Below are 23,896 nucleotides of genomic sequence, written 5' to 3'. Positions count from 1 at the left end.
GAAATAGATAAGTAGATACATCTGGTGAAGAAGACCAAAATCGATGACAGTTTTAAAGTAGCCATGGTATTATATCTGCATTTATCAAGACCATAGGGCAAAATCTCAAATTAATGAAGCCTAACATTTTCTGGATTTGTCAGATGATAACCTTCTATGGGAAGCTATCTCCAGGGCATTTAATCATTTGCTTCATATTCCTCTGGCTGGTAGCCCCTGGATATTCTTGCTGAATTTATCAAATGGCATCTGGCTTCCAGAGTTAGGGTAAACTAGCCTAGACCTAAATATTTTCACAGCATAGTGCCAAGCAAAGAGGAGTGCATGCGTGAGTGTGTCTGTGTGTGTGTGTGCGCGTGCTTGTAGGACAAAATCAATACCTTATTCATTGAGATTTTAGGCATATATTTTTGAAATTTTGTAAAGTTAATTTTAGGGGTAAATATAATTGTCATCCCTGGCCCAAGGCCCTTTAAGGACTCAGGACTCTTGTAGATTTATTTGATCAGTGAGGCCTGATTCTCTAGAGGTTAGGTTCTGTTTCTGGCTCTGCCCCTATTCTAGAGTAAAACTCCAAGAAAATCTTCACCACACAGCTTAGATATGGTGGCCTATATGGAGAGTTACCTCATATATGGGTAATTGTGTTCCTTTCCACAAAGGTACTCAATGTACAATATGGGTATTGAGTGTAGGACTACTCCACTACAAAGGATTCATAAGTAAGCATAAATACAGAAAGTGTAAAATACTCAAATATCCCTTTACCTTCCTATTGTCCCCTTGTCACACATGTCTTCCCAAACCCTAATAAACACTTGATATGAGACTGCTGAACAGGTATTCCCATTCCCCTTAGACATACCTTGTTTAAGCAACTCACAGCAGCTATCATGGATGGTTGGCAAGGTCCTGATCTCCTGGCATCTTGTGGCATGGCTTTAGTCTTTCGGCTATAGAATCCTTTTATCCACTGAGAAATATGTTCCAAAAAAAAAAAACCTCACTGAGATTTTTGTCAAAAATTTTTGTCAAAAAGAAAAATTTCACTGGCCTGAGAGGCCAGTGTTGATCAAACTCAGAGACTGAGGTACCACCCTACCCCCAAATTTGGAGATGTCCATTCTCTGGATCATTAGTCTAAAACCTATGCTGACAAAAGGAAATAGAAAGGCAGAGATAGCCAGGAATTGGAGGTCTATAAAGCTAGACTTAGGCTTGCCTGGGCAAGCACAAACCATTTGCCACTGCTAAGTGTTTCTCTTACAAAAAGACACTTTCTGCTTGGGGTTGGGGGGAGGGGAGGTGGAAGGGTGGAGGAAGGGTGTTAGAAAGATTCCCCACCCCACTATTAAACAACTTGGAACAACTTAATATGTTTGATTAAATATCATGTAATACATTTACTAAAATTTAATGTGCCTTCAAGTCCAATGGGAAAAGGGTTAAAAGATGGAGCTGTTTTACAGTTTACTCTGTGTGTGTGTATGTGTGTGTGTGTGTGTGTCCAGGGGTCCTCTGCCGAGAGTTTCTAGTCCTGGGCCTCCACCAACTAAGCGGCACCTCCAGGCAATGAGGACAAATCAGAAAAATTCCCTTATGTCCTTTCAGCAAGGGACTAGGCACAGGGGAACCTCCACATGTGGCCTTCTAGGTCATTGGGTGTGGCCTTTTGACTGAGTCCAAGTTTTACAGAACAAATCCTTTTATTAAGAGTATTTGTTCTGGGAAGTACTTGAGGACCTAGAGGCCACATGTGGCCTTGAGGCCAAGGGTTCCCCACCCCTGCACTAGGGAATATGTCTTACTCGGTGTAAGAAGTCCCTTTTTAGGCCCTCAATTCCATCAAATTAATTGTGATACTCGTGAAATTGACCAGTTTCTCCTGATCAGCTTCCATTAGATACATACACACAACATAAACATATATGTATAAATATATATAATATTTATTACATAAAGGACACAATCCTTTTTATAGGTAGCTGCCGACAAAAGGTAGAGCAAGAAATAAGCAATTATTTAACTAATTTGAACAAATAAAGGGGGGAAAAATTACCTCATCAAGTCAGATATATACATGAGTGAATAAAGAGAGCATGTATGCTACAATCTCAAGGGTTCATATGAATGTTTGGACTGAAATACTGGCAATAACACTTACAAAATAACAGCCTAAATTGGAACCCAATGATGGGGAAATTAAAATGCCTCCCTAAAGAAAGAGAAAGAGAAAACTGGACATTTGTCAACTGTTAAGTCTCATTTCCATTTCCAGCGGAATCAGTTATAAAAAGAAAAATCTTCAAATACCTTGGGATAAGCAGTAGTGGCTTAATGAATGAGCAACATGTCCCCAAGCACATGGAAGCTGCACTATGCTGGCAATGTACCGGGGGCCTTATATTTTCAGCGCACTAAGCAGGCCCCTTGTGGCAAGGAAGTGCAACTGCACCTTCCAAGAGCGCCGTACAACTAGAGAACAGTGTAGGTACCAGCGCAATTTGGCTCATTAAATTAAGAGAAAATGGCATCACTGTTCAAAAGATCGAATCACACAACAAACGCATACAAGTATTGCAGTAAATACATCCAAATAGGCCAAATTATTCACTAATGGAATCTCAAAAAGTAATTTTAATTTGCATTAGATATGAAATGGTCCAGGGACCTTCCAGGCCCATGTTTACATGACAGACTATTGAACTGAAACTGTTCAGGAAGACACACAGTCATGTGCCCTGTTACAAAAGGGGAGACAAGCTCATTTGCCAGATTTTCTTCTTGGGCTTTAGAAAGACAATTCTGTTTGAATCACTCCCTAGAACTTCTGGCATTTGAATATTGAGGTACTGAAGCGAAAAGTCCATGGAGGAACATGAGGCTAGTAAACAGGAGAAGGCTTTGTTCAGTCTATAGTTGGAATCATATCTGTATTGAACCTCGTGGCCAAGACAGCATGAAAGCTCTTAAGATTAAGGAAGGGGGAAACCTCTGAGTTTAAAACATAGATAATTCTCCAAATCTAATGAATAATGAAAACAAGGCAATGCTATTTAACACACAGTCCTGAGCAACTAACTACATTATAAACAGTAAGACAATGCTCCAGAAAAGCTAAAATAGCCATGTGCATAAAATGTTCCTGTTTATCCTCTTCTACTGTGTAACATGTATTATAGAACAAATATTTAATATCAAAGTTATTTAGTAGGTGGGAAATGATGCCACTTTAATATGCTTGTTGACTGACCTACTGACAACATAAACACTAAGAAAAGTATTAAACACATTCCAAGAATCAACATTCTTCAATATGATTTTTTCCTTTTATAGTAATTTATATTATAGTCTTTTGTCACACTGGACAGAAGATATTGTCTGTTTTATATTTGTGTGGAAAAGGGTCTAACAGAAGGAATATAAAGCAGAAGCAGATTGATGCTCCTCAAACAAGCTGATTCTGTGACTGCAAATGGTAGATAAAGAAGTAGAAGGGAAGTTCAAGCTCATACGAGCCAAAGAGCTCAAAAAAACTGAGGCCCAAGGAGGCTATGACCTCATCCAAAGTCATGAGGCAGAGACAGGCCTTGAATTTGTTCAGGTACTTCTTCCTCCAAATCCAGTATTCTTGTCAGTGAACCATATTTCTAAAAGATTTAATTGAATGAAAAAAGTGTTTTTTTTAATTAAAAGAATTGTAATTGAATTCAACTAGTTTATTTCAAATAGGCTTCTATGTGTAGTGTCTTTAATGGTCTGCACATTCTATCAGAGGGGAAAAAACAAAAACAAATTTAAAGAAAGCCTAGAGATCCAGCTAAGTAAAGTCACCTCAAGGACACTTAAGGATGAAACTAGAAGGAAAACAAATAGACAAATGGTAAAAATCTGTAAGGCCTTTAAAAATAAATGCCTTTCACCATCGAGGATGTTGAAACTGAAACATTTAAGTTTTAACATCACAGTGTTGGACTTGTTTCTTGAGGAAGTAGAAACGGCACTGAAAGAAATAAAAATGGAAAAAGTAATTCAACAAATCCAATTATAATCAGAGTAGGTCTGCGCTGGAGGAAATAAAATTCTAAAGACAGTGAGGGACTGATTCTCCTAAGACAAGAGAAGAAACCAAGGGCATTGAAATAACTTCAGCCTTTTATTCCCCTGGAAGCCATTCAACCAATATCAACAATTGCTGAACAATATGCCTTCTTCCTTATTTACATAACGTTGTGTGAGTGAAAACTTTACATTGAATGAGTCTTCTCTGATGATATATGGTGAATAGACCAGACTTTTCTCATTGACATTATACAGCAAATCCTGCCTTTACATACAACTGACTAAAAGGTGTAGAAAATAGAAAGTTCCAATGTACTTGTTTATTGACCGTTTGAAAACAAAGTAACTTTATTCAATAGAACAAAATACCATCTTACAGGAAGCTCCAAAAGAAATGTCTCCCAAACATGAATCAAAATCGTACATGATCCTTTGAAAGATGTAAAACACAAAAAACCCCCCACAAAACTTTGTTTTATAATCCTCTGATCATTACAAGTAAAGCAGAAAACAGGACAATGTGCATTTGCCAAAGGTCTTCAGCACTGTCATGGAGGAAGTCCAGAGTAAAGTCCAAGAGGAAAAAGGAATCCTAATTCCCTTTGAAATGAGGTCCTTTAGATGCTTCTTTTAGTAGATGGCATTGTACTAACTGAACCAAGCCACAGAACGCTGTTAAGTCTGTAATTATTCAAAAGTTTTCCCTAACTATGCACCCAGAAAAAACAAAGTAAATGAAAAATACCTGTTGTCCAGACTATAACATTTATTTGGATGAAAAACCATATTGAATTTATTAGAACTTGGGCAAACGCTGCAAATAGAAAATGAATTGAGCCTAGAATGAAACATGGCAGGGTGAGTGATAGAGATTGCCTTTGGAAGACTATACAAGCTTCTCTGAAACAAAAACTCACCTTTTTAAAAAAAAATACCAGTATTCTTCCAGGGATGTTATATGGCTATGAACAAAAGGACTAGAGTTGAATGACATGCCAAAAGCAATGGAGAGGTATGTGTTGGGTGTGAAGAAGTCATAATACATCAAATATGAGGAATTATATAGAAGTGGTATAAAGGACTGCATTGGAGGAATATATGATTAAAAAATTCTAGGCTGGTCACATAGCAAGTGTTAATCAAAGTGGGTTACACAAGAGTGAGGGATAACCAACAGATGGCTCAGATATTCCAGTGATATCCACACAATGTCAAGAGAACGTGCATGAGAAGTGGGATTATGCCCCAGAAATGGGATTGTGACAGGTCACGGACCATAGTCACACTGTATGGACAAGGGTAGAGGGAATGAAGACAGTGAGGACATTTCTTCATCTACATAAATATTAAGGTCCATAAACCATCTATCTGGAAGTAGTTATTCTGGGACTCATCCTTGAGTGAGTGTACTATGTTCTTCATTTCACTAAAGTAAGCTTTCCCTCCACATGTCTGTCTATATTACATATATGTAATTACTGGGGATTTGTTTGCCTAACCAGGGGAATAAACCTTCACTTCATGTTAGGCAATGAGATATTTTCTGACTATAAAGATGAATATTATTTCCCTCTCATTTTAGAATTTGTGGAAAGTATAGGAGAAACATCCAGATATGGGCTCTCTCCCCTCCACGCCTACTTCAGAAAAAAAAAATTATCAAGATAAAATGTGTATTTCCAAAGTTATTCAACCCTAATTGACTTAATCCAAATTTACAAATTTATTATTCTTAGCAATGTAAAACCAAAAGATATTTTAAAGTCACCAATAGTTTTCAGACTTTAAGAACTATCCCAGCATCAACTTCTCAACTACCAAAATCTTCACTAAGTTGGCCAACATGAAAAATATGTGGATTTTACTTTTTTTCCCTAACAACCTCAGGATCATAATGCAGGTAGCCATATAATGGAACATTTGGTTTTCAAAACAATGAGTTGATTGCTGTAGAGAATTTTTTTAAAAACTGACTTTTCCTGAATTAAAACTTTTATGAATTATGATGTCTTTTTGAGAACTCTTGTTTCTAAAGCTTGTTTTGGCTTGAGAACATTCCTTCCCACTGGTCATAGCAATGACAATCCATTAACCTGTATCTGATAAAATGAGATAGTGTATAAGCCACTTTGCAGACTTTAAAGGGCCATATAAATGTCAGTTATTATCATCACTTGTTGGAAGCAGGCTTTCTATTTCTCTTTTTGAACTGGCTTAATTCCCTGAGTTTAATATTTTAGAACAGACATATGGAACAGTTCCACGAAGGCATAGAATAGATAGAAATCACTCAATACATGAAAGCCATCATGCACACACATTGGAAGTTATGGAAAATTCTATCTCGTTTTCAGTGTGACTGTATTCTTGCCTTTTATATCGTGTAAGCAAATTTCTAATTGTTGTAGCCCCAATATATACTGTAGAATTTAAGTAATGGAGCTGTAAATACAGCAGCTCCAGTGTAACTATTGTCCCTGAACAGAAGATGTAAGCATTTAGAGGCTGCCTGGTGGCTAGCAGCTTGTTAACAATTTTTTAAAACCATTATCATGGTTATCAAGTGTTGTTTTACCAATTTTTTTGTTAACTTTTGTGCCTGCTTAGAAATCTGAAATTATCATGAGGTTCACAATGTCCTTTCATAAATGAGGGCAGTTACTTAGGAAGGAAACATAATATGATGAATATGGTAGGGCTTCATGCAAGTACAGCTGTAACACATTAGGAGTGCTCTAGGTCAGCGTATTGCCAAAGATCTCTGATGTAATCAGTAGGAGTATATACTTTGTCAATGGGAGAGAAGAACTTGTAGTAGTTGGTTTTTCAAGCTGCAGTGGTCAAAAAATACATCACCTGGTAACCAACCATCTAGAAATGATGCATCCAGTCTTATGTTGCTTTCTGAAGACAGACACAATTTGTTGCTGGGACCATAATGGAAATGTTTCCTACTGGACAGGACCTTCTAGGGTTGGCCATAGAGGATCCAGATCATCTCCATGTAATGATTAGCCTTCTACATGGGACTTTACAGGAGGCTAAATATCACATGGTCTAGAAGCATACATTCAGTTACGAACATTACTTAATACTCATATTTTTATAATTATTTAGAATATAAATGAAGGACTTGAAACAATTATATATAAACTAGATTTAGTATGCATATACATACAAATCACAACAGTTAAGGGAAAAAACCCTCAAAATATGAATGTTTTATCTACATCATGTCAATTAGATTCCATTCACTAAATGTTTACAAAGAATCTACTAAGGAGTTTGCTAGACATTTGGAGAGATATAAAGATAAATAAAATGGTTCTTGCCCTCACGGAGCTTACAGTCTAATTAGTTCAGATATGACACATACAGAAAAAACTCTTTCAAGTGAGAATGAGAGAAGTATATAAAAGTAATAAATCAAGTGTTGCTTAAGGTCTAAGAAAGCAATGTCTTTGGTGGGATCAGAAAAGGTGTCAAAGTATTCTACATTATATTTGCGTAAGCAAGGGTAGTAATGAGGGAAAACTAAAATGTGAATATTAAAGGGGATGAGTAGCTCCATGCAAGTAAATCTATGAAAAAATCTGGTATAAGTAATCACAATGGAGAAAATGAATGTTAGTTAGCAAGTATTAGCTCATGCAAAACCAAGAAACCTTCCCTGATCAATCAACTACCTATTACTACTTCTTTATTCTGCATTACTTTATCAATTTGTGCAAGAAATCTGTATTTATAAGGCACAAACTGTCATTAGATTGATTTGTGTTTTCTATTTGTTTGATACATCTAAGTCCTATATTCCCAACTAGACAGAAGACAGAAATTCTTTTCTATGCTGTTTCACTACTCCTCAGCAACGTGTTGTGCAAAATATACAGTGAATAAATGCTCACTGAATGAATAAAATAATAAATGGAATTTTAATTATAAAATTTAATTCAGTTTCATCATGAGAATTCCCAGATGGATATTGTAGAAGATGATCATTAGGAAAAATTAAAAAGAAAAAATATTAAAAACAAGTATGAACCATAGAGTAAATAGAAACCTCATCAGTTTCACAGCCTAATCTATGGTCTATCTTATTTCAAATGAACATTTATCTTAAGAAAAGTTAGAACTTATGATGAACTACATATTAGAAAAACAGGAGTTCCATTAAATTACGTAACAGCATTCTTTTATGATTTGGAAGGATGTACATAAAGAATGTATATCAAATCACAAAGATATCTAGTTAAATGATCCATTTAGTATGCAATTACTTAATTACGTTTACCATGATGACAAGAGTAGTGACAAATTCAGTAAAAAAAATCAGCTAAGGCTGGTCTTGTGACTTATATAGACAAAATAATTGGCCAATCAAATTTTTCAGAATTAACCCTGTTCTTTCCATTACTTCCAGTTGCCAGGACTTGCTTGTCCTCACTGTTACATCTTCACTATTGTTCTAATGCTGTAGGACAGTGTTAATATCTCATTAGTATCAATTCTGCAAACAACTTGGATATACTTAAACGTAAGAGTCTTTAAAAAACATTGAACTAAGTTGACCATTCTTAAGTTGGTGCCTTTCTAGCACAGATTGTGAGTGACTTTTCTTCCATACTGATAATACAATCCAAAGCTGTTTCTCTTTGGTCTGTATGTAGTCACAAAGAAGGGTTTGAGTTTCTATTTTTTTCATAGTGCTAAAATGAGTAAACACTTCATTACTATTATTTGAAATTGCAGCATTAGGTATTTTTTTGGGTGGCACTCAAAATTATTCAAGTGGAAAAGAAAAAATTCAAACCAGTCACCAGATCCAAAATTAGCATTTTATTCAGAACGCTGGGGTCAGAGGTGTATCATTTATATTCTGGTACACAATACAGAGGCAAAGCTGTTGTCAGAAGTCTCTCCAGTTTAAAAGCTTTTTTTTTTTTTTTGTTTTTTTAAACACACACTTAGTAGTGCCACCAGTGTCAGGCCACCCCTTTCTTTTTTTGGTACAAATTATGTAAAACATTTGTGCTAAGAACTTTTCTCCCTCCCCAAACCAAAAAAAAAAATTAAAAATTAAAATTAAAAATAAAATTAAAATTAAAAAATTAAAAATTGAGTATTCTAACTACAGCTCAACAATTGAATCAAATGTCACTTGTTTTAAACCTGTTTTGTAAATATTTTATCCGTAACGAAAGATATAAACATGCAAAAACCTGAATCCATAGTCCAAATAATACATACACATGTTCTGAAGTTCTGCACTTCTCCATAGACTATGCCAATAAAACATTATGTACACATACGATTTTTACAGTGAAGTGGAAAAAAACACAAGAAATAAAAAAAAAGTGTACATGGATTAAGACCAAAATGTGTCTAACATTCTAGCTTAGGAAAAAATTCAATTCTGCTACAAATCGGTGATATGAAAACTCCCTTTATTTGCAACCAGCTGCGTAAGTTTTAGAATTTTAGTGAAAAAAAAAATCTAAAGTCTAAAACTAGAAGTAATGTACATTTCTCAAGCTCATGGTCTCCTCCCCCAAGGTAATAAAATCATTCCATGAGGTTTTTCTTTTTTTTTTTTTTAATTCTGTATTTTAATAAAAGCAAATGCGATGTAACAAAAGCATGTTGAAGCATATCATGGTTTAACTTACTGCTTCTACCCCAACATATTTTGTCTCTTTTACTTATCATTTCAGAAATCAGTACCATTAAAGCCTTAAACATAAAACTAATTCCGATCTGAAAAAGGTACAAAAAGGCACATAAAATCCCAGTGCTTCTGTACTGTAAAATTCAAGTGTAACTGAGCTCAATATTTTTTTTCCAAACAGTATTGGATCACTGATATTCCCACTGAGCCCCAATGGGTTTGCAGCCTATGCCAAAGCCTTCAGCAAGCACTTGTGCTAGTAGACTACAAGGTTAAAGCCTAGCTTCTGTATGCTTTTTTTTGTTTTGTTTTGTTTTTTTGGGGAATATCAGTTGAAATGTTTGTACTTGTCCAAAAACCAAGTTCATTCTGTAGTTCAGTCGTCACCACCACCGTACATATCGGCAAGTTTCTTGAAGCGTGGGCCCCAGTCATTGAGGTAATCATAGTCCTGCTCACCACCACTACTTGAAGAGTTAAGGGAGCTCAAAGATCCAGCAGTGGAACCACTGCCTTCATAGTCAAAGACTAGCAGGGAGTCATAGGGTGGAGCTGTGGGGTCATTGTCAGCAGCTTTGAGTCCCTGAGAGAAACGGGGGGGGGGGGGGGAAGAAAGATAAATATGAAGTTACACATTCTAAAAATGCTTTAATATCAAGAAAGCAACATCAATATCATAATCCTATTCCTTTGACATCAACATAACATTGATGTTTTCTGTTGACAACATCAATTGTTAAAAGACAACTGATATTGTCAAAACACAATATCTATCAATTGTTAAGACATTATCAATATCACATTCAATTCCTTTTGTGAAATCTGTATTTTCTAGGTGTCAGGTGAAAACTACCACCTTTTTCAAAATACTTGCTTCATGCTGATGCTAAAAATTAGGCATCTTTGTTATTTCTTTAAAATATGTAGAGCAAGTACTTCTTATTTACCCTTCCTGGTTCAATTTGTCCCCCCCAAAATCTAAAATATCAGCCTCCATTAGGAAATCCAGCCTCAGTGCTCAATTGGCAAAGTCAGCTAACTTCTTCCCTAGTTTCCATAAATGAGGATGATAATAATAACACTTCTCTCCCAGGACTGGGAGAATCAAATGAGATAGTATTTGTGAAGTACTCAGCATAGTGCCTAGAACATTGTGGGAAAAAGTGACTAGGTAAGCTGAGCTAAGGCATTGTAGAAAAGAAAAGAATTATACAATGGGGCATTTGTTTTAAGTAGGCATTTAAATATCAATTAATTAGAGTAGGATTCTTACCAAAATATTTGTTTATTGAACAATTTTTTTTCTTAATTTCTAATTGGACCAAAAGAAAATTGTGAAATGGATCCTCTAAAATGCACATTGAGCTGATTTTAGTCTCCCTCCTTTCTGCTTAACCCAGAGCAATATTACTATGCCCTTGAATTTTAGGAAAAATATGTATATTCAGTTCCCAAGAAAAACAAGGAAGGAATAAAGAAGAAAAAACACATCGTTTGCTCTACTTTGTACCACAACCAGGAGATGCCCTCTTTTCTCTCATTTGGGTCTTGGCTGGCTGCAGCTGATATTTCTTTTCTCTATGTCTTCCATGGTAATGAATTATGTAACTGAGTTCCATATTTTTTCACAATTAAAGAGAAATCTAAATATTTTATCATTTTTAATCCTTAAGCAGTCTTACTTCTACAATTATTCTGTGAGCAATAGTGTATTTATCCTAACCTCACTCTTCCAAAATATAGCTTTGTCCAAACATTTTTAAGAAAATCATCAATCCATTCCTTTTTTTAAAAATCATTTTCTTTTGAGAACTCGCCAATTTATTTATAAGATCAACTGAGCAGGAAGAGTGAAAGAGAAAATTAATGGAAGAACTCAAACCCTGGGAGACTGATCTTGATTATATATGAAATTATCTGAACCTAAGGCATTTAAAAATTAACTATAATTTAAAATACAAATATTTGTAGATTTAAGTATCTTTATATGAATACACAAGTACATACATATTAATAAGTTTCATAATGATACACGAGCCACAAACTGGAAAAGGTACATACGTTAATGTGTTTATGTACATACACATACATAAACATAACATAAAACTTTCCCTAAATAATGGTTTTACACACACACACACACACACACACACACACACACACTCTCTCTCTCACTCTCTCTCTCTCTCTCTCTCTCTCTCTCTCTCTTAAAGACAGATTTTTTAAAATTCTAATGATACTGTCCCAGATGTCCCTACTTCATCTCCTGTCTACACGTCTCTGTGTCAGGATCATATTCCTTGAAATGTCCACCCTCTGAACAAAGGCAATTGTAGATAATAAGCAACAACAGTCTGGCCTCAGGCAAACAAAACAGAAGTATCCACTACTGATTTTCTAGTGGTCTCCAGATATCTCTTTCCAAGTTCCCCAAACATCTAATTTAAGCACAACTTTTCTGCAAGAGTAGATGACAGCACTGTCTATAATACAAAGTATTTGAATAGCTAGTGGTACAGTGGATAGAGTGCTGGGTCTAAAATTAGGAAGACCTGAGTTCAAATCCAGCCTCAGTGCTCAATGGGCAAAGTGACTTAATTTCTTCCTCAGTTTCCTCAACTGTAAAATGGGGATGATAATAATAGCACTTGCCTCCCAGGATTGTGAGGATCAAATGAAACAGTATTTGTAAAGTGCTTAGCATATGCCTAGAACACAGAAGATGCTTAACATACATTTATTTCCTTCCTTGAGGTATAACAAGCTTATAGTGAAAACTGTTATGTTACAAAGAACTGCCTAAATGTACTGATCAAAATTTAATTTCTCAATAGCATATTGAATTCCCAGCACCTAGCCTAGTACCTTTCACATAGCAGGTATTTAATAAATGCTTATGGAACTGAATCTTTCGAGAAAAGAGCTTTTATAAAATTAGAAATTAACATTTCTTTCTACGTAAGCAATCTAATTATAAACTGACCATACACGGCTATAAAAGCCGTCCTGAACAAGAGTCAAAACAGATCTGGGAAATTCTTGATAAGAAAGATGAGGCCTCAGATCACCAAAGGAAACAATGATATGTTTTGGTTCTAAGTAAAACCAGCTGAACTGCAGGATCCCTTTGACTAAAAGTGAACTTTTTGTCTCCTTCAAACTCTTACATCAGTGCTTCCCTCAGGCATTTTTACACTTTTCTTTGTATTGTTGCTATGTAGCTAGCATTTTTCTTTGCCTCCTGGTGCTCTCTGCTCCCCAATACTCTCTCTTTGCTTCAGTCAAAGCACATAATTCGCTAATTTCTGATTCCATGACATTCTACCATGTGGAATACTTCTCAGCTCTCTCCACTAAGCCATATATGGCAACAGAATCATCTTCTCCTCCAAACATGCCTTTTCCAATTAGTTTTACTCGAGAGCAGGCTTGCACAACCTGCAGTACGTAGGCCGCTTGTGGTATACCAAAGGATTTCAGGCAGCCCGTGAAAAATGTATAGGAAATCTTTCGGCATGCTGCAAGATTGCAGGTATATTCTACCCCTCCGTGTTTAGTGAATTGTTTGAACATGAATACTTGAGAGTAAATATAAAAACCAATATCAAATTAGAACAATAGATAAAGATGGTATTGAGACTCTGCAATTATAATGGCTCAAATACGGTGGAATTTTTGAAAATGTGTTGACTGAAAAAAAGGAACTGGACATCTTAAAAAAAAGTTTTATTAATGCCTTTTAATTTTATATTAGTCATTTCCAGATACACACCTATAACCACACCCTCTCCCCCCAACACACACATACAAGAGAATGAGGCCTTGCTGGCAGCAAAGTAATAAATTAAGATGGCTATGAAAAATCAACCAACACATTAATTGTGCCTGACTGCATTTGCTATATGACATATTCACAGTCTCTCTCCTTTCCAACAAAAGGAGAAAGAAGCATTTTCTCCTCTCTTCTTTTGCATCAAGACTGGTCCTTATAATTACCCTGTGATCAACTTCATTTGGTTATTCTCTTCATTTACATCATTGTAGTCATTGGGTCTATTTGTTTTCCTTCTTAATTTACTCTGTATCATTTCCTACAAATCTTTCCCTATTTCTCTAAATTCTTCATATTTGACATTTATTATGATACAACAACATTCAATTACATTAACATACCAACATTTATTGTTTGCTATTCCCCAATTCACCAACATCTGTTTTGTTTTTAGGTATCTGCTAAGACAGGAAATACTTCTCTGAATACTTCTGGCTATATGGAGCCTTTCAATGACCTCCTTGGGGCACATGCTTAGCAGTGGGATCTTTGGGTCAGAGTATAAAGAATCCAGTCATTTTTTTCCCCCCACATAATTCTGAATTGCTTGCCAGGATAGTTTGATCATTTTATGTCTACATTTAAGTGTATTCATATTTCTGTTTTTCTGCAGCCTTTTAAATACTGAACATTTAAGTCTTTTTTTTTTAATCTTAGCTGCTCTGAGGGGTGTAAGGTGAAATGCAGGGCAGTTTCAACTCGCTTGTTTATACTTTTGATTCTGATCTCTTGTCATTACTATGTTATTAGTGACTTGCAGCTCATTTTCTATGATTGCTAATGGTTTGCAAATCTTTTTTTGAGAAGACTTTGTTCATATCTTGTAATCATTTATCTACTGATGAATGGCACTTGTATTAATTAGCCATAAAATTTGGAAATATCTCATAAATGGATTTTTACTCAAGTGAGTGTTATCTTTTTACTCTACTTGCACTGATTTTGTTTGTGTAAAGCTTTTGAATTTCATGGAACCAAATTTGTCTGTTTAATCTTATGTGATGTCCCTTTTTTCCTTAAAAGTTCTTCACCTTATCATAATTGCCATTTTTAACGACCTAATCTTTTATATTTAGGACAAGTAGCCATTTGAAACTTTCACAAACAACAACAAAAACAATTTCTTTTTCTTCCTCATTCCTTCTCCTTCATTTTTCCCCTTCTTTATCATCAAAATGTTTACAGTAGTCTATGCCAAATGCTGTGTCTTCCTCAAGTAGTTTATGTTTTGGGGTTTAATGAATGCTAGGTTATGCCTATAGTACCTTCAAGCATAATGTAGTTTCCTGGACTATATTCTGGTAGGACCACTGTAATTCTAATTTTCTTTTCAATATCTCATTTTTATTCTTTACATGCCTTTAATTTTAAGTTGTCTCAGTTACAACAAATTTTTCTTCTTATCCATTGTCATTTTCTCTCATTCTACTGGACTAAACGTTAATCCATTTACATATGGTTATGCTTGTTAGGATTATAGTTTCTACCATTTATTTCTTTTGTAATGCCTTTTACCTTCTCTTTGAAGTTACCACTGTCCGTAATTTGACAGTAATCCATTCTTACAGACTTAGCTCTGCTATCCATTCCTGTTTACCCATCCTATCTCCCAACTCCTACCTCTTTTTGACCCTCCCCTTTCTCTATCCAAATAAGTGTGTGGCTCAAAATCCTTCCTTCATTGTCTAACCTTATAATTTATGTCATGCTCTTCTAAGTGCCCTCTTCCAAGAAGCCTTCCTTTACTCTGAACTGCTTTTTAACCTCTGATCTTTTTTGTTCTCTTTTATTCTATGTCTATCATGAAAGGCTGAGTTTCTGAAGTAACACATTTGAGCTTTATTACTCTATGTCTTATTATTCTATGCTAGTGAGTTCACAGTCCTTTCCCTCTTCTTTCTTGTGTGCATGTTTATTTTATGGCATGCCTCGTTTTTAGAAATATCAATTCATGAAAGAGGCAGGAAAGTGTGTGTGTGTGTGTGTGTGTGTGTGTGTGTGTGTGTGTGTGTGTGTGTGTGTGTGTGTGAGGGTCACTTTTTATCCTGAGTCATGAGGTTTAGACCTACTGCCCTTATTATGATCATTCAACTTTTCCTAAGGCCAATATATCCTACTTTGGGATTATATTCACCCTACTGCTCTGGGAGCTGGCAACCCCTGGGTATCCATACATCCCTTCTTCTGGGGTGTTTGATGCAGTCCTGGAAAGCACAAACATTAATCAAGAGCAGATCCCACCCCTAGACAAAGCCCATTATCAGCCCCTTCTTCCCTTCAATGGAAATATTCTTTATCTGTACACTTTCAATTGCCCTTCCCACCTATTACTCTTACCCACACTATCCCAAGCCCTTCCCCAAGATTTTAGAGAAGATTACAAAATTACTGCTTTCTGTTCACCTTCAGGCACAGTGGGAGTACATAAACAGCTCCTCTATTTTCTGTCTCCTCTTTTTACACTCAAAGGACTTCTATTATTATATTGTGAGCTCCTCTAGGACAGGAACTGTCTTGCCTCTTCTTGTATCCCCAGTATTTAGCACAGTGCATGTCACATAGGAGACACTTAATTGATGCTTATTGACTGATTACTATTTAAACCCTTGATAAGTATTATCAGAATAATGCTGATGCACTTATAGGGGAACATGGGACTTTGTCCATTTAATATTATTTCAGTTTTTCCTTCTCTTCTGACTCTAAGATTCCATTAAGTGTTTAAATCCTTAGATCTTTTTTGTCTCTTTGTTATTTCTTTCAACCCTTGATCCATTCTAATAAATCTTAGAAAACTGAGAAAACTGATTCCATTGCTGTCTTTTCTTGATAGATATACATATATACTTTCCATGTACTTTTCTGATAGGAAGTTTTAGTACAGTGAGTATCCTGCTAGCATATGTTAAGACTCAAATGCTTGTCTTTTATTGAATGTCCATTTTTTCACAAATAATTAGGCTCAGCTCTAAAGGATAATGTTCTATGAATTTAGGTACTTGGTTTTTTGGAATATCCCAACCCAATATTTTCTTTCATTTCTCATGGCTATGGTATAATCCTGAGCTAACCAAATGATTTCCCTTCATAGCTGAAGGTTTTTTCCCTGGTAGCTTACAAAATTTATTATATTGCACTAAATTCTATAATTACCCAAAAGATGCCATGGAGTTTTAACCATATAGCATTTGTATCTAGCAGCAATCCATGGATGTGACTAATTAGTACTTTATCTTCTGTAGTCTGAGCCATGCGTGCGTGTGTGTGTGTGTGTGTGTGTGTGTGTGTGTGTGTGTGTGTGTGTGTATGTTTTATTTTATCTTGCAGTGGGGAAACATATACCACAGTGGCTAAAGAACTGGCTCTGAAACCAGGCAAATGTGTATTCAAGACCTATCTTTGACACATACTTTATGACCCTGGTCAATTCACTTAACTTCACAGCAATCTAGGCACCTCTCTCAGACTAAGATGGCAAAGGAGATATTGACCTGCACTGAAAGTTGTCTCTCTCCTTCCCCCATTCCAGGGCAGGAGCTATCCAGATTATTTCTTGTAGCATACTGTTTAAGTTTTAATATTTGACCATTGTTCTGGGAAATTAATGACCCTTAAGTTAACTCTGTGTGCCTGACCTTCAAAATCAGCAGCTTTGGCTTGTAGAATAATTATGTGTACTTTCAAAACGATCTGTCGCTCCTCTTTGATCATTCTCCTCCCACCCCCACTTCTGAATTTCTGAGTTTCAAATGTGCATCTCTTTTTGAGAGCCCTGGCTACTTTGGAGAGATCACTCATTATGTTTTCTAAGTCGTTCATTTACTCTTTCACTTATTTGTTACTGGTTTTCTTATCTAATGTTTACTCTAGTATCTTCTCTTTAAAAAATTGTTTTTCTTTTGATTCTGGGGTTTCTTCTTTTTTGTTCTATGATTTCATGGATATCTATAGAATTCTTTTCATTAGGGATTTTTTGTTTGCTTTTCTTCAAAGTACACAATACTTATAAAATTTTGACCATTTGGGGGGAACTCTTACTCGTCTGTCTCTCTCTGAGTTTCATTAATGGTTTATTTGCTTGGGAGCGAGGCTTGGATCCAATATCTCTTGAACTTCTTTTTTTTTAAAAAGCATTTGCCTTGTATTCCTAATGTCTTGGCTCTCTCATCCTGTCTCCCTGTTTGGCCATATATCTTTGCACTGCTCTGACTGGAATTTTTCTCCTTCAGATTCCTTGAATTGGGACAGCTAGGTGGCACAGTGGATAGAGTGTTGGCCTGGAGGCAGGAAGAACTGAGTTCTAATCTAACCTCAGACACTAGCTGTAAGACCCTGGGCAGGTCACTTAACCCTCTTTGACCCAGCCTCCTGATCTGTAAAATGAGCTGGAAAAGTAAATGGCAAACCACTTCAGTATTTTTGTCATGGAAACTTCCCAAAAAGAGGTCATGAAGAATTGGACATGACTGAAAAATAACTAAAAGACAAACACATGGCCTCCTTGAGTTAGGGGACGCTGGAATTTGGGTGGGCCTGTTACCTCAATAATTTCCATGAAAACACTAATTAGAGCTAAGTTTCCAACCTTCTTCCCTTGAGAACAGAAGTGCCTTCCTCCTCTAGCTGGCTCTGTCCTGCTCATCTTCTCTCTGCCCTCCCCATTTTATTCCCTTTCCTTTGTGTGACTAGACAAAAATTAATGTTTTCTTCCTCTTATGAGGTATGGGTGCTACAGCCTGAGTCACTGGGGGCTGAGAGAAAGCAACACACTCCGTTTATGACTGGGGCACAGGATGTGCTAGAGGTGAGGTAGATTAGTGAAGGCTTTACATATTTCTGTTTTCCATTCTACTTGGCTTTATGTTGCATCATGTTTCCCATCTTTTTGGTTCAATTTTAATTATTCTAGATTATGTCTTGTATTTCTTCCTTTTTGGATTATTAGTTTGGAGAAGTTAAATTAATTAGTAGTCCAATCTCTTGTTGATTATGTGCCTGAACACCACCTTTTAAAGTGTAACCAATGTAAAAACAATTGCCATAACGAAGAAGACAAGAGTGCCCATAAATAGCCAGCATTTATCTAGCACTTTACATATAGTATTACGTTTCAACTCTGAGAGGTATGTGCTGGTATTATCCCTATTTTACAGATAAGGAAACTGAGGCTAAGACAAGTTAAGTGATTTCCCCAGAGTCACATACAACTAGTAAGTGTCTGAAGCTATATTTGAACTTCGGTCTTCTTGACTGCAAAGCCAATACTATCCACTGGGACACCTAGCTACCCAGAAACTGCTTAAGCCAGTAAAAGCTAATTCCTTGCAAAAGCAAAACATGACAGCCAAAGGAACTGTATGCTGAACAAGCTAACTTGCATAAAATTACACAGAAAGATGATGAGGGATTAAAAGTAGTACTACCTCAGACGAGAACAAAATGAAGTGAATAGTTCAAAAAAAAATCTTGCATAAAGCTTGACGTGGGACTCATATAAACCATGTTATCCTGAGGGTGATTCTAGAAGAAACTTGGAATAGGACAACAAACAGATGTGAAACGAAACTGATCTGCTATCATTTCTTTAGCAGTCTATTCTTAGCACTTAATGGCAAAGAAATGATCACATACAGATTCTAATATTTCAATACCTGATGTGCTGCTATAAAAAGAAATGGAAATGGGACTCAAGAAAGTGAAGACAGGGAACGTTTCTGAATATGAATAAATTCATAAAAGAAGAAATCTCTGTTGGAAGAGAAACAATTTTAAAAGGATTCAGGGATCATTTTTCAAGGTAATTCTAAGAGGGAGTAAATAAAAAAAAATGGTGAATGGAGAATGTCTATTGACTAAGTCATGAAGAAAATGCATAACCTACTGAGTTAGTTCTTCACATATACATTTGGAATTCTATTTGTAGAATGAACCCAACATTGAACAAGAAGAATAGAGGGCTGGAATGTACCTGAGAGCTTTCAAAATGGCTCAATGTCATTTTCACCTCCAAAACCACACCTTTGAAACATTATTTTTGCGGGAGCTATGATTTCATTTGTGTATGATGCTCTTGGTGAAGAACTCCCTGTACCAATGTAGACCAGAACCTGCTATGCAACTTATAGTCTTAGCTGTCTGGTTTACTGAAAGGTTAAATGATTTGCCCAAGGCCACACAGCCAATATATATCAGATACAACTAGAACCCAAGTCTTACTGACTCCAAGGCAATCTCTGTATCCACTATATCACAGTGCCTCTCTTATTAATGTTAGCATTCTCCTAGTATTGCTAGATGGTTATGAATTCTGAAACACTGATCTCAAGAAAATAAAAATTATAGGCAATTTAAATGGTTATAGAAAGACATATGCATACATGTATATATACATATACACATGTATATATACATACACACATTACACATACAAGCATATACATGTATATAATATATATATACATATATATGCAAAAGTGTATGGATGTATATATAAATGTCCATGTGTGTATGTATACAGAAATGGGGGGTAGGCTGGGAAGCAGGGGGAAGCTCAGTGAGGGAAAGGACCTTAGAGAGCATTTTGTCCAATCAACTACCTATTTTTTTTTTTGTTTTACAGCTAAGGAAGCTGGGATGTTGTGCATTGCCAAGATGACCTGAATCAAAGTTATATAAAAGGCATAACTGAGGCTATGCATAGCTATAACATGAGGTAGACAGGTTAGGCATTGACAGCACAGGCTAACAGACGAACAATCTGTTTATTCGCAAAATATTACTCCTTTCAAAGGAAGGCCTCCAATATGGTGGGTGGATCCTCTATGGAGGATTATGGAAAGACATGGGCAAGAAAAGTCCAGAATGAGATATGGGTTATTAGTTTTATCAGTGAGCAAAGTCCATCCTACTGTGATCGTGATCCCTCCCCCCAAAAAAACCCCAAAATTAAAATACTCAAGGGAAAGAGGCCCAAGTGGAGCTGGAATAGGAAATAGTTGGATTCCTTTGCTACAGAAGAGAAAATATACAGTCTCTTTCGATGCTTAGCTATGCATAGAAGCTTAGTCTGGCTACTAGTGTAGAATGCAAAGCAAACCCAAATAATCTAGTACAGAATGAGGCAACAACCTGAGTCTGGCTGGGATAAAATTACCATGCATCAAATAGGCCAAGGCTCTGGGTTGTCCAAAGTGGATCTAGACCTTGTGACCCTTCACTCATAAGGAAAGGGGCCCATACCATTGGGGGATGAATCAATCTTAAGAGTGAGCTAAAAGAAACCACTTCATAGGAATGGCCAGAACAGACAGATGGAAAGGGAAAGAGAAAGGAAGAGATGGCTAGGAAGGAAAGAGAAAGAGAGAGACAGACAGATAGACACACATACACATGCAGAGACAGAAAAAGACAAGAGAACTTTCCAGGGGCCAGAGGAAGAAACTTCCATGACAGGGTTCAGGGAGACAAATTCCTGAAACTTGGGAGGGGACAACTGTGGAATTAATTCTAAAAACATCCTTTCTCAGTAAGAGTTTGAGGCCTGAGTAGACGGAAGGCACCTTTTTTATAGACCATGGAGAGCAGGTCAAGGTGAAGTAATCCATAAAGATTGAGGTGGGTAGGAAGGGGGAGGATTGATGGTGGAAATGACTCCCTTAAGCCTCAGACTTCAGTACTTTTAACTAGGAGGATGGGAGAGTAAGTAATGGGGAGTGACAGCTTTGATAAGCCAAATGGGAGAAAAAAAGTTACTATCAAGACTATGGTTGAGGGGAAAGAAGCTGGACAGGAGAGAGCTAATGAGTGGAGGCTGAGAACTATGCTATGTAGTAATTATAACTATAGTTACAGTTCTAGCTTATAGTTATAATGAGTAACTATAAGCATGTCTGCAACCTGCAAATCTGTAAACCTTTCATCTGTTACTATAGCTTCCTCTCATTTCCCATTACAAACATCTTACAAGTTAGTAGTGTACTATTAGTGAAACGCTAAGAAAAAAGTTGAGGGAAAGTAAGAAACAGATATCTTTTTCTCTTGCAAAGAAAGTTTCTGTGAATTAGGGAACCCTGGAAATCCTGGGAGAGTCATGACAGCTCTAAACCTGAAGGGATCACTATAGAGCTGAGACCAGGGATTTTAAAGAAAGAATATTTTTTAAACAATGAATGTAATTACAGTGCTTTTGTAGATGTGACAAAAAAATCTATGAGAATACTAGAAATAAAAAGAATGGAATTATAGGGTTCCACAGCACTGCTGCACTCTGTGGCACCAAAAGAACAAAAAAGAATTTACCCCCGAGTCAGACAAGTCTGAAATTAAAAAAAAGAAATAGTTTAATTTACTCTGGGAAAGGATTATGTGGCTTTGGATGAACTGCTGCTACTGCTGAAAATCACTCTATAGACAGAGGTCTGAATATATGTATGCCTTGTGTGCTGAGACATGCTAATGCAGAGTCTGTAAAAATCACATACAACTGAATGTAAGAGACTAGAAGATGTTTTCAAGAGGTGATACTAGAATTCCTATTTATTTCAACAAGGGAATTTTGTACTGTTGGTCTAAGCACAAAAACTTTATTCAGCCTTCTACATAAATCACATACTCTTATCTAGCATGTGTTTCTATGATGTAGGTAAGAATCCAGGTTTAAAACAAAAGGTAACCTTTCCACATCACTGTGGAATTTTACTGGTGGTCACTAACTTAAGATGAGCTAAATTCTTCTTCCCCCCTTTCCCACACACTCTGGAAATCATAAATTTCTACTTCTATTAAAGGAATCACAGCATTCTAGAGCTATAAGGATTCCTAGAGACTATCCAATCCTCTCATTTTACAGGAGCACCTGAGGCCAGAGTGGCCAAGAGATCTGCCCAAGATTTAGCAGTCAGCTACTGACTGGGAGGGCTTGGATGAGACTCGACCTTTTGATGCCAGGGTTCTGTGGACTGTATCAGAGTTGCTTCTCAGTGCTATAATCCAAGGCACATAACTAATTCTAAGTTGCTAACTGTAATGACAATGCTTTCCCTATAATTTTGAAGTTAAATTCAGCTATTTTCAAATATAACTAGTTAAGTTTTACTAGTAGGAGGAAAAGATGAAACTCATGTAGGTTTCAGTATAGAAAATTTTATCTAGGCAAGATTACTATAAGCAGGCAAAATATTTGTAAAGTATTTGCTGGAAGTTTGTACTTTAGTAGAAATATATGATTTAAAAACAAAAGGGGTGTGAAATATACTCTTAGGGGGGTTAACAAAAACTGTTGCACTAAGAGAAAATAAATTTGTATCAGCTTCCTCTACATTCTAAAAATCATTCTCTAAAATTTCAAAGTAAAATGAATGTCAACTGATAATACTGAAAAAAAACCCGCTTGTTTTACCTTACATATTTATTACATCGCAAACAATACACTACCTCAAGAATCATGATTACATGTCCAATTAAGCATACTGTGCAATACTCTTACAAAATCACTGTAATTACAATCATTATCATAATGTTCTTCCTTTACTAGACAGTACTAGATTATAACAGCTAGGTGACATAGTAGATGAAGTGCCAGGCCTAGAATCAGGAAGACCTGAGTTCAAATCCAGCCTCAGATACTTAATAGCTGTGTGACCCTGGGCAAGTCACTTTACCCTGTTTGCCTCAGTTTCCTCATCTGTAAAATGAGCTGGAGAAGGAAATGGCAAAGCCACTCCAGTATCTTTGCCAGGAAAACCTCAAATGGGGTCAGGAAGAGTTGGACACAACTGAAACTACTGAACAAACTAGATGAAATCATTTAAGTCACAGGTGAATAAATACGTAGCCATTTTCAGACGACTCACTTCTATGGGTGCCTTTAACAAAACACTAACATTCATCTATTCATTTATGCAGGCAAGAAAAATCAACAAATATGAAAGGCTTTTTCTAGAAGCATCTAAAGGAAGCTCAGAAGGACTCTGACTGCAAAAAGATTTGTTAAGTAGACAGTCCCCTACTAATAATGGGTTTGTTAGTATTTTAAAAATCTGTTGAGTAAAAAGCAACTCTATAAAAGCTAGTTAAATTCCAAGATTAGACAATTTAATGGATAATGTATCTGAAGTACTAATAGTATTGTTCTAATTAGGACTAGCTGTAATGTATTCCATTACATCGAGGAGGAAACTAAATTCAACTTGAGATTGCATGGTTGATTGTATAGACAGATTGTACTATTAGCCCCTGTAACTTATGTTTACATACCTATGCCTAAGACCATTTATATTCTAAATTTTTAAAAATGCCTTTAATTTATTGGAAACATTATTTCATAATAACCCACGAAA

The 23,896-nt window shown here is 36.1% G+C and overlaps 1 protein-coding gene across 1 annotated transcript in view; it reads right to left on the bottom strand.

The window, feature by feature from the left end:
- Positions 1 to 8,883: 8,883 nt before the first annotated feature.
- The window catches only part of CDH2 (cadherin 2), a 259,793-nt gene continuing 244,780 nt past the window's right edge, over positions 8,884 to 23,896 (bottom strand). The window contains exon 16 of the mRNA XM_020992563.2: positions 8,884 to 10,310. Within this exon, the coding sequence (XP_020848222.1) occupies positions 10,104 to 10,310 (207 nt within the window). The 3' untranslated portion in view covers positions 8,884 to 10,103. The remainder of the gene's footprint in view (positions 10,311 to 23,896) is intronic.

Source organism: Phascolarctos cinereus, unplaced genomic scaffold, assembly GCF_003287225.1.
Source record: "Phascolarctos cinereus isolate Bilbo 61053 unplaced genomic scaffold, phaCin_HiC Scaffold_4;HRSCAF=312, whole genome shotgun sequence".
Classification (NCBI taxonomy): Eukaryota; Metazoa; Chordata; class Mammalia; order Diprotodontia; family Phascolarctidae; genus Phascolarctos; species Phascolarctos cinereus.
This window is presented reverse-complemented; position numbering and strand designations above follow the sequence as displayed.